Source organism: Myotis davidii, unplaced genomic scaffold, assembly GCF_000327345.1.
Source record: "Myotis davidii unplaced genomic scaffold, ASM32734v1 scaffold243, whole genome shotgun sequence".
Lineage (NCBI taxonomy): Eukaryota > Metazoa > Chordata > Mammalia > Chiroptera > Vespertilionidae > Myotis > Myotis davidii.
The window spans coordinates 121334-132759 of record NW_006295183.1 but is presented as its reverse complement, the minus strand read 5'-3'; the positions used below and the strand labels follow the sequence as shown (position 1 = coordinate 132759).

The 11426-nt window shown below is 49.0% G+C and overlaps 1 protein-coding gene across 1 annotated transcript in view; it reads left to right on the top strand.

The window, feature by feature from the left end:
• The window catches only part of CDH3 (cadherin 3), a 32244-nt gene that overhangs the window by 7734 nt on the left and 13084 nt on the right, over positions 1-11426 (top strand). Inside the window, exons 5-11 of the mRNA XM_015567810.1 lie at positions 970-1142; positions 2123-2251; positions 3094-3279; positions 4364-4605; positions 5236-5381; positions 6170-6394; positions 11045-11254. Coding sequence (XP_015423296.1) covers positions 970-1142; positions 2123-2251; positions 3094-3279; positions 4364-4605; positions 5236-5381; positions 6170-6394; positions 11045-11254 — 1311 coding nt within the window. The remainder of the gene's footprint in view (positions 1-969; positions 1143-2122; positions 2252-3093; positions 3280-4363; positions 4606-5235; positions 5382-6169; positions 6395-11044; positions 11255-11426) is intronic.

Genomic DNA, 11426 nt, shown 5'->3' with positions numbered 1-11426 from the left:
TAAAGTAAATATCAAAACTATAAATCTTTGTTTTACTATGGTTGCAAATATCAGAAAATTTCTATATGTGACACGGCACCAGAGTTAAGTTAGGGTTTTTCAAAATGCTGACACGCCGAGCTCAAAAGGTTCGCCATCATTGGGCTAGGAGGTCCTGGAGCATGGTTTATGCTGAGCGAACAATCAATTCCCAGGGCTGGAGAAGAGGGTTGGGGAGGCCAGCAGCAAACCAGGAAAGTAGGTACATAGTAATGCTCTCAAAGACGGGTCCTGCTGGGAAGGGGTCCTCTTCCTTCCTCTCCGAATTGTAGACAATACATACAGAGAAGTGTAAATTGGTTACACTGCCAATAACAGAAATTCTCAAAAGAAACACAAAAGAAAGATATAATTTTGAAAGGCATTGGGGGGTCAGAGGAGCTTAGCTAAAGGAGCTAAGTTCTAGGATCTTAAGTCTAAAGTCTAAGTACCTTAAACAAGATGGAAGATCCCCCTTTGCCCCCCTTAATGTTTAGGAAGCCTACAAGTGGTCAGTTCAGTCTGGAATGGTATTGTCCAGGGTTGGAGACCTAGACTCTATCTTCTTGCTCTGCTATTTTGATGTGGTTCCCAAGGTTGTCTCATAGTTGCTGCTGGAGCTCCAGCCATTCCACCTGGGACAAGGGGGAGGGTGGGAAGAATAAACCCATACGCGGTAAAACACGTCCCCCAAAGTTGTAAATGCTGTTTGTCAGAATTTAGAGTTGTGGTCACAGCCAGCTGAGGAAGGGATGGGAAATAGTCTTTGCTCCAGGTAAGCCTGTGCCCAGCCTCAAGTGATTGTGGAGGATTATGTCTCTAAGAAAGAAGGGAGGGAGGAGAAAGGGAGAATGGAAAATGGGCACCAATTAGCGATCTCTGTCACAAAGTGGAATATGGGTCTAAGCCACTGAGCAGGAAGGGGGCTCACTCGTCCTTTCTCCCCTCCAGGTACATCTGTGATGCAGGTGACAGCCACAGATGAGGACGATGCCATCAACACCTACAATGGGGTGGTTGCTTACTCCATTCACAGCCAAGAGCCAAAGGACCCTCCTAACATGTTCACCATCCACCGGAGCACAGGCACCATCAGCGTCATCTCCAGTGGCCTGGACCGGGAGGTGAGTGGCCCTTAGGAAAAGTGGTGCCTACCCAGGTTTGTCCAGGCCAGGGCCTGACACTCAGAGCAGAAACCTCTGGCCCTGCTCCCGAAGCCCACGGTGGAACAGTGGGGACCCACGTCAGCTGGCAGTGGTTGCTGCTCCGTTCCTATGCTGGCGTCCCCCAGCTCATTGGGCCAATGGCATGCCGCCAAACCATCTTGTTGAGGCTGAGGAGGCAGCTATAAAATGCAGACATTTGATATTTTCTGTAGATTTTCTCATTTCCTCTCGGAACGGCTCACTTAGCATGCACATGGCCCAGATTTGTCCCCCGTGGACCACAAAGTAGAATTAGCTCCTTGGATACTGGAGTTGCCTCCTGTTTCCTAATTAATTCCTTTGACCACATCCCTGCTCACAGCTCTCATTCTGCATCTGCCCAGGGTCAGGGGGCAGTGCTCAGGCTTCAGCCCCCGACAGGCCCAGGGATGCTGTTTGTATGGGCAGTCCCTCCTCTTCCACCCTTCGCTTCTGTTCTTTCGGGAGGTGGGTTGAGGAGTCAATAGAACACGGTCAGAGGGAGAAACATTTTGCCACCCTCCGCATTCTCCAAAGGCTGCACTTGCCGGGGATCTTGTCCCAGCATTAAGAAGGGTTCGGGAATCTGGAGAAGGGGCTGTGCGTAGATGACATAGGAGTCCAGAGACTAATAAAGAGTCTGGAGACAAGATATAATTTTGAAAGGCAATTGGGGGTCAGAGGAGCTTAGCTAAAGGAGCTAAGTTCTAAGATCTTAAGTCTAAGGTCTTAGGTTCTCTCCGTCCCCAGGACCCCATGATTTTTATTAACACAACTTGTCCTGAGGCAAGGTGGAGACATACACTTCAAAGGGTCAGGGTTTGGTACAGAGTCCATTGTCAGAATGGGGGACCTTTTGGTGAAACTCTTGAAATTATGACATGCACTCTCAGTGGCCTCCACTCTCCTCTCCTCCCCAGAAAGTCCCTGAGTACACACTGACCGTCCATGCTACCGACCTGGACGGGGAAGGCTCCACCACCACGGCAGTGGCCATCGTGGAAGTCCTCGACACCAATGACAACGCTCCCGTGTTTGATCCCCAAAAGGTAACGCCCCTTCCTTCCTTCCCTCTTCCTGAATCAGCAATGAGGGACGAGGGGTTTCCTTTCTAATGAAACTCCAGAACCAGCTTACGTTGCTTCAATTCTAGCCCCACCACCGACAAGCAGTGTGACCTCAGGCAAATTCCCTAACCTCTCTGTGCTGCATTTCCTCATCTGAGAAACGGGGATCATGATATCACCTGCTGCATTGTTCTGAGTTTTAAATGAAATCATCTGTGTAACACCACCCCTGGTGTATAAGTCCATATGAAAATCTTCAATGATAAAAAAAAACTTCTGATTTACCCGCCCACCCAGTGAATGCTTGTACATTCCAGTGACAGAACTCGGGGCCAGTTGAGACGATACCTAACTCCCTTCTGTCTTGAGGCAGCTTTGGCTGCAGAGCATTACTTAAGGCTGATTAAAATTTGTTCCAAGCAGTTGACTTCCTAGTCGTCGTCATCTGTTCTAGAACTTACAAAAAAAATCCCGGTCCCTGCCCCAGAGCACTTATGCCTTCCCGATCTCAGCTACATAGGTGGTCACACTTGGAGGGGGTTGGGCACCCAGACCCGTGAGATTCCTGGAGTATCAGGCCCCTGGATATAGGGAAAGCAGGCCCGGATGGCTGTGGTCTGTCCCAGCAGCTGGGAGGCCGGTGCTCAGGGCATGCTGCCTCTCTGTTGTGCCCAGAAATCCTGGTGACTGAGTCGGGTGGTCCCAGAAAGGCCAAGAGGCATGAGGCACCCTAGAGTTGGATGGAGGATTTGCAGCGGGAGAAGAATAGAACAGTCTCTCTGAGTGTTGGTCTCTGCTCTGACTACTCTGCTTCCCACTCACAGTATGAGGCCCATGTGCCCGAGAACGCGGTGGGCCGTGAGGTACAGAGGCTGACCGTGACTGATCTGGACGCCCCCAATTCACCGGCATGGCGTGCCACCTACCGCATCTTGGAAGGTGACAGTGGGGACCATTTTACCATCACCACCCATCCCGAGAGCAACCAGGGTATCCTGACAACCAAGAAGGTGAGTCCATTTGGGCTTTAGACAAGGGCCACATCTGGGACAGTCAGGTCTGCAGCCTCCAGGACAAGGAGGCAGGTAATCCCTGCCTGGGGACATGTGCCTTGGACCAGTAGTTCATCAGAGCGCGCACCGGGCCAGTGGCCTCCAGCACTTCCCCATCCCTTTCCTGTGGCGAAATTCCTTCCTTCATACTAAATCTTAACCAGGGACCCAAATCGCATCAAAGCAGGTCAGTGGAGCCCCTCCGCTCAGTTCCCAGTGTTCATTGGCTGGCCTCAGTCAGTCCACACACAGAAGGTCTCTCTGTCTTAGTGGAATTCTTGCTAATTTTGTACTTAATCCATATCTAGGTGATTGGATAGTAAGGTATTCTGAATTACTTAGTAGTTAGGTATCTTCTACGTAAATAAAATGAATACTTCAGGAAGATGGGACTGATCTTTCTTTGATTTCTTTTGTATCTCTGTAGAATCATTCTAATGTAGTGAATACTGGCTCATTCAGGCGGCTCACAACACAAGTGGTATTAATGTTTTTCCCCAGAACAGCAAATAAACAACTCTTGGGGAAGGCCTGAACAAATCAAATTACAATTCCCCCTCAGAAGTTCCATTCCTAGAAAATTCAGTCTATATTAAAACCACACCAAAAAGAGTTTTTTACGTAAAACATGTTCTAGATTGCAATTGTAAACAGATTTTTCACACCCGTGAATACACAAATGTCCAGCGGAATGTTGTCTAGTCACATGGATATGGGACAGTTCTTTGCGTCCCTGCCTCAGCCTGTAAATGCCAGTGGTACCCCCAGTTGTTATGACAGAGAGAAATGCCTTCACAAGTGTCTACAGTGCCTACTAGCGGGCGGCACCACCCCATTGGGAACCAGTTCTGGGGCTCACCAGTCCAGTTGCCTTTGGGGCGGTGGGGTAGTCTGAGAGGCCCCTCTAGATGCCACTCAGGAAATGCAGGTGGCTTTATAGGTAGGGAAGGGGCAGCGTGGTGGGCCCTTCCTTCTGACACCCCATCTCTGCATGGTGCCTCCTCATAAAATGGCAGCTCACATCCTCCTTCTTCCCTCTCAGGGCTTGGATTTTGAGGCCCAAAACCAGCACACGCTGTACATTGAAGTGACCAACGAGGCTCCCTTCGTAGTGAAGCTCCCGACCTCCACGGCCACCGTGGTGGTCCACGTGGAGGATGTGAATGAGGCCCCCGTGTTCGTCCCGCCCTCCAATGTCGTTGAGGTCCTGGAGGACATCGCTGCTGGGGAGCCGGTCTGCACCTACACTGCGCAGGACCCGGACAGGGGGAGCCAGAGGGTCAGGTATGCAGGAGCTGGATGCCTCCAGGTGCACTGGACCAATGCACTGGGCGTTGTGCATTATGGCCAGTGTTTGTTCTCATCGCCGTAAAGGTTGTGGAATGTTTTAAACCTTCTGGATGGTTGTTTATTATGGCCAGTATTTGTTCTCATTGCCGTAAAGATTGTGAAATATTTTGCCCGACGGTCGTGGCTCAGTGGTTGAGCATGATCGTCTGAACCAGGAGGCCATGATTCTATTCCTGGTCAGGGCCCATGCCCGGGTTTTGGGCTTGATCCCCAGTGTGGGGCGTACAGGAGGCAGCCAATCAATGATTCTCTCTCATCATTGATGGTTTTCTCTCTCCCTCTTCTTTCCTCTCTGAAATCAATGAAAAAATATATTTTAAAAAATGTGAAATATTTTGAACCTTCTGGACGGTTGTTTATTACGGCCAGTATTCTTATTACTGTAAAGATTGTGAAATCTTTTGAACCTTTTGGACAGTTACTTATTATGATCAGTACTTGTTGTCATTGCCCTAAAGATTGTTAAGTATTTTGAACCTTCTGGATGGTTGTTTATCATGGCCAGTGTGGAAGCCAGAATTCTGAGTATTCTGTGTGTGACTCTTCTCAATGTTTCCACTCCAGCTACCACATCCTGAGAGACCCAGCAGGGTGGCTGGCGATGGACCCGGACAGTGGGCAGGTCACTGCCGCGGGAGTCCTGGACCGCGAGGATGAGCGGTTTGTGAGGAACAACATCTATGAAGTCATAGTCTTGGCCACGGACGATGGTGAGAGCTTCCTCCCAGCCCCTCCTCATGGGCACTTTTGGTTCCCAGGTCACATAACACAGCATGTCCCCTCCATAGGGGGAGTAGGGGTGTGTGTGTGTGTGTGTGTGTGTGTGTGTGTGTGTGTGTGTGTAGGGGGGTGTTAGCATTCCAATCTGGAGGGTTCGAAGGGGTCCTTCAGAGGAGTGTTTTAAAGACTGGTCCTTGGGTGGCTGGCTATGGTTCTGATTTCCTAAAACCTGAGTTAGGAGATATTTCGAAGCCTAAGTTTGTGGTTCACTAAGCCCTGAATTAGCCTCTCCGTGTCCCCTGGATTAATTGAAAGGGGTTGCCTGGAAGTGCCATGCTTGATTAGTGATGTCACACTATGGCAGGGTGGGGGTTGTGATGTGCTTGTCATCTCTGTTTGACACATAGTGAGTGAATGGAGGCCTGGAGGCAGGTGAGAGGTCTGTGAAGGGAAGCTGCATTAGCCCAGAGGTGGCCAGTAGTGCTTTGTGACAGAATGCTAGTGGCTGTCTGGATGAAGTGGCTGCAATTCTATGCTCTGGTCAGTTAGTAATATCTGCTGTGGACACATAAACGAGAATGCTGGCTCATTGCCTTGTATCTGCCATCACTGGTTTGATCTATAGTGAAGCTAGTGTATGGAGGGTCTTCAGAGGCTACAGCCAGGCAGTAACAGGACCCTCCCTGAGGCCGACTGGATCATAGGGGAGCTTAACATTGATTCATCAACCCAATCAAGGGCAGATGTTGAGAAGGAGCGTACGTGTCATTATGCACAGGGAGCCCTCCCGCCACTGGCACAGGGACCCTCCTGCTAACACTGGTGGACGTCAACGACCACGGCCCTGTCCCCGAGCCCCGTCACATCACCATCTGCAACCAAAGCCCTGTGCCCCAGGTGCTGAACATCACAGACAAGGACCTGTCCCCACACGCCTCCCCTTTCAAGGCCCAGCTCACACAGGACTCGGACATCTACTGGACGGCAAAGGTCAATGAGAAAGGTAATGAGTGATGGTGGCAGGCGGGTGCCAGCTCTGCTGGGTGGGTTTGCCTCACACCAGGACCCCACACACACGCCCACTGAGTATCTTGTGGGCCACAGAGGTCATGGTCTCGAGAACATCAATCCAAGGCTAATGATTTACCTATCGGGAGCCTGTGGGATTCCGTAAGAGCCTTAACACGTTAAGCGCCCAGTCCGTCACTGATGACTGACACTATACTTTCCATGCAGAAGACAAAACAGGCTGGGCGCTTAACGTGTTAAATACCATTCTAGCCCAACTGCCGTCCTGTGTAAATGGAAAAACAAGCCCAGAGAGAGGGGGTGTGACTATGTCACGTGGGTCAGGGTCCCAACGCCATGATAACAGTAAAGTGCACTGAGCGTGCTTACTTGGTGCTAAACACCACTTCAGATGCTTTACGTAGATTAGGTTTTTAAATCCTCACAACAATCCTGTGAAGAAGGTACTTTTACCACGTACACACCCATTTTACAGATGAGGAGACCAAGGCTTACAGACCAGGGCTTACCTTGCTTGAGGCTCTATGGCTAGAAATTGATGGCACCAGGGTTTGAATCCAGGCAGGCTGATTTACCCTAATACTCTGCTGCCTCCCGTTTATTGAACCTTGGTGATGTGCAAGATGCTTTTACTTTTTCCCTTATTTAATGTTCCTACCACCTCTGTGGTCAGTATTTTTTCTCCATATTTACAGATGAGAGTGAGACTCAGAGAGGTTAAATAGCATGCCCATGGGCACAGTGAGTGAGCAATAAAGATGGAAGCCAGAGTCTCTGGCCCCCAATCCTGCTCCCACCTGCCTCTGTCCTTTCTCTTTCCGATACCCCTGTAGCTTCTCGGCCTTCAGTAGTATTTTATTTGCCACAGGCCTAGAGAGGGGCTTTACTAGTATTAAACGGGTGATGACCCCGGGTGCATGAGAGAGGCAGATCCAGTAAGTGCCAGTAGGTTCCTGGAGACATTGTATCACTTTGCTTTTTTTTTTTTTTTTAAGGTTTCAGTATTTTTAAAAATATGTTTTTATTTACTTATTGTTTTAGGGAGAGAGAAAAGGAAAGGGGAGAGAGAGAGAAACATCAATGTGAGAGAGAAACATTGATCGTTTGCCTCCCGTATGCACCCTGATCAGGGATTAAACCCGAAACTTGGGTATGTACCCTGACCCCGAATCAAACCGGCAACTTTTTGGTGTATGAAACAAAACTCAACCAATTGAGCACCCTGGCCAGGGTCTGCATCACTCTCCTTTAAAATCTTCTTCAATAAAATATATTTTTTTTAAAAAAAAGCTCTCTCTTTCTCTCTCTCTCTGATTTATCTCTTTAAAAGAAAAAAATCTTTTCTTGCCTGGCCAGCATGGCTCAGCAATTGAGTGTTAACCTAAGAACCAGGAGGTCACGGTCTGATTCCCAGTCAGGGCACATACCCAGGTTGTGGGCTCGATCCCCAGTCTTGTGGGGTATGCAGGAGGCAGCCGGTCAATGATTCTTTCTTTTCGTTGTTGTTTCTGTCTCTCTCTCTCTCTCTCTCTCTCCCCTCCTCTCTGAATTCAAGAAAAAAGTATATTTTAAAAAACGTTCTCCTCTTCCTCTTGGGGCCAAGTCCCCCCACCTCCCCCCCCAAGAGAAATCGGTCCTCCGGCATCTGGGAACTCGTACAATCAGGCTCTGCCTTCTGCTGCAGTGAAACCAGATGCCCAGTGTCCGTTCCTGCTGCTAGTCCCAGTGCAGAAAGAACTTCCGACACCCGCATTGGCTCATTTTTGTGATTCCTGTGATCTGGGTATATCTATCCAGCACCTTTCCTTCGGGGAGCCCAAATTGGTCTCCTGTCACCCCCTTGTGGCCTAGAAGACATTTTTCCCTCCCTGATCATGTTTTTCAGAGAGAGTAGACTCTGGAGCCACAGGGCCTTGGTCCCAGACCTGACTCCTTCATTTACTAGCTTTGTGATTGTGGGCAAGTTGCCGAGCCTCACGGTTCCTTGATTCCCCTGTCTATAAAGTGGTGCCAGTAACTGAACCTGCTTCTCCAGTTACGATGGAGGGTGAGTGATCACATGGAAAGGTTGTGTCTGGCACGTCAGTGCTCGGTAGATGCCCATGGCCCTTTTCACCACCGTGACTTCCCAACAGGTCAGCTCTGGCTCTGTCAGGTGTGAACGGTATGGCCAAAGCCCAATGATACCAGCACCCGATAACAGTACTGATACCTGGTTCTTGGTTTTAATTTAGTTTTTTGACCTGATCTTGTCCCCGTCGCCAGGGGAATTAATTCAGACTTGACTCAGTGTGACCTCGAGCTGGTTACTTGATCTCCCTAAACTTCAGTTCCTGTATTTGTACAAGAGGGATAGCAGTACCTGCCTCCAAGCTATGGTGAAGATTAGAGTAGGATTTGGTACATAGCCCGTGTCAATTTAATCACCACGGCCACCAGCACCACCACCACCAACTGAAATATCGGCCCTCCGGTGTCTGGGAACAGCATGGTGATAGAGGTGTTTGTGAAATACCCCACATTGTGGCCTCTCTACACGGCAGACCAGACGTTCAGCCTGCAGAACTCGCCCTGCCGGTGGCACTGGGTGAATGTTCCCTTCTGGCCTTTGCACTAAGAGGGGCCCAGTGAATGTACAGAGGCCTTGAACTGAGAATGGCTCGAGGTCACTGCTGGCATAGGCCAGCACCCCTGAGGGCAGGTGAGCCGGAAATGTGGGGCTGTTTCTTACTGTCCCAGGGATTGGGAAATACTGTGGCATTGAGTGGTGAGGATCTGCCATGCTTGGGGAAGTCCTGCATGATGAAAAACAGTCCCATGCAAGCTTAAGTAGCTCTCTGCCTGAGAACCTTGCCTCTAAATGGAAGGTCTTTTTTCAGAGATGCCCCTGACTGTATTTCTCACCTGCAAACATAGCCCCTCTCCCCACTCTAGGATTGCCCCACCGTCTCCCCAGAATAATGCCCCCAGTGCAGGCTGCACCGAGCTCAGCTCCTGCCTGTGGTTAGCCCGCCACCCACCTTGGGCTTTTGAAGGCCGGTTAGCTCAGTGCCCATTGCAGCCTCATTTCCAGCAACCCCGACTTGTGTGCAGTCATAACAGGTTAGCATCCTCTCTGACCTGCTTAACAACATGTAACATGTTATGTCCCCAAGTCGTATGCATTTGAATTTATTAATAATTGATGCTCACAATATCAGTGCTTAGGATATTGAAATGCTATCATGCAGTTGAGGTGTAAACATTATATTTACTATTTGCAAGAGCAAAATGCTGCAGTAGTGAATGGTAGTGAACTTTCAAATAGGAAAACAGTGGCCAGTTAACAGAGGACTATTAAAATAGGAGGTTAGCCCTGGCCAGGTGGCTCAGTTGGTTGGAGCACCGTCGTGCACACCAGTGGTTCTCAACCTTCTGGCCCTTTAAACACAGTTCCTCATGTTGTGACCCAACCATAAAATTATTTTCGTTGCTACTTCATAAGTGTCATGTTGCTACTGTTATGAATCATCATGTAAATATCTGATATGCAGGATGGTCTTAGGCAACCCCTGTGAAAGGGTCGTTCGACCGCCAAAGGGGTCTCGACCCACAGGTTGAGAACCACTGCTGTACACCAAAAGGTTATGGGTTTAATTCCAAGTCAGGGCACATACCTAGGTTGTATGTTCAGTCCCCGATCGAGGTGCATACAGAGGCAACCAGTCGATGTTTTTCATGTCGATGTTTCTCTCTCTCTTCCTCTCTCTCTAAAAATCAATTTTAAAAATACCCTCAGGTGATGATGAAAGAGAGAAAGCATGAGGTTAGCTGTCTCCTAGGACAGTGATGGCGAGCCTATGACACGTGTGTCAGAGGTGACACGCGAACTCTTTTTTTTGGTTGATTTTTCTTTGTTAAATGGCATTTAAATATATAAAATAAATATTAAAAATATAAGTCTTCTCAAAAGGTTCGCCATCACTGTCCTAGGAAGAACAGTGTTGTTTTGAGGCAAAGAACAGTCTACAGCGGTCGCCAACCTTTCGGACCTCACGGACCACCTCGGACCACCCGTTGGCGACCGCTGGGCTAGCAGCTAATGGTGCTAAGAAATTACTGCCTCTGCATGACAAGACTTTTAAGAAACATCATATTTTAAAAATACTGTGATCATTGTGTGTGTTTTTTAATGTAAGTTTTTTTTTTCTGCCCCAATAATCCTTACCATGATGGTGAATTTGGCTTCGGCCATATATAAAAAAAATTTTTAAAGATATTTTATTGATTTTCAGAGAGAAAGAGAGAGAGAGAGAGAGAGAGAGAGAAACTTCCATATGAGAGTGAACATCCGAAATATTGACTGGCTGCCTCCTGCACACCCCCCATGGGAGATGGAGCCCACAGCCCAGGCATGTGACTTGACCAGGAACTGAACCAGCAACCTTTTGGTACACGGGATGACACCTAGCTGAGCTCTGCTGGCCAGGGCCAAATACTAATTTTTAACACTTGATCAAAGTGTGCTTTTCGTATACTTTCCTTTGTCACCCAGGTATAGAGGCTGTTGCCTCAAACCTCCACTGTGATACGCTCTGTTCCATTTATGGTTTCCCGAGGTGAATAAATTATCTGTCCCCTCCAGGAGACACAGTGGCCTTGTCGCTGAAGAAGTTCCTAAAGCAAGACACATACGATGTGCACCTTTCTCTGTCTGACCGTGGCAACAAGCAACAGCTGGCAGTGATCAAGGCCACCGTGTGCGACTGCCACGGCCACGTGGAGACCTGCCCCATACCCTGGAAGGGGGGCTTCCTCTTGCTCCCCATCCTGGGGGCCGTCCTGGCTCTGCTGTGTGAGTACCAGTGCCCTTCCCCCTCGAAGGATGGAGTAGTTAGAAAACCTGATTCTACACTGAACTTCTGGGACCAAGGGCCACCAGCATTGCCCATCTCTTCCTTAAACTCCGAATTCCAGGAGTGTCATTCAGTCAGTAGAAAAGGAACATCAGCTAGAAGAGTCCCATT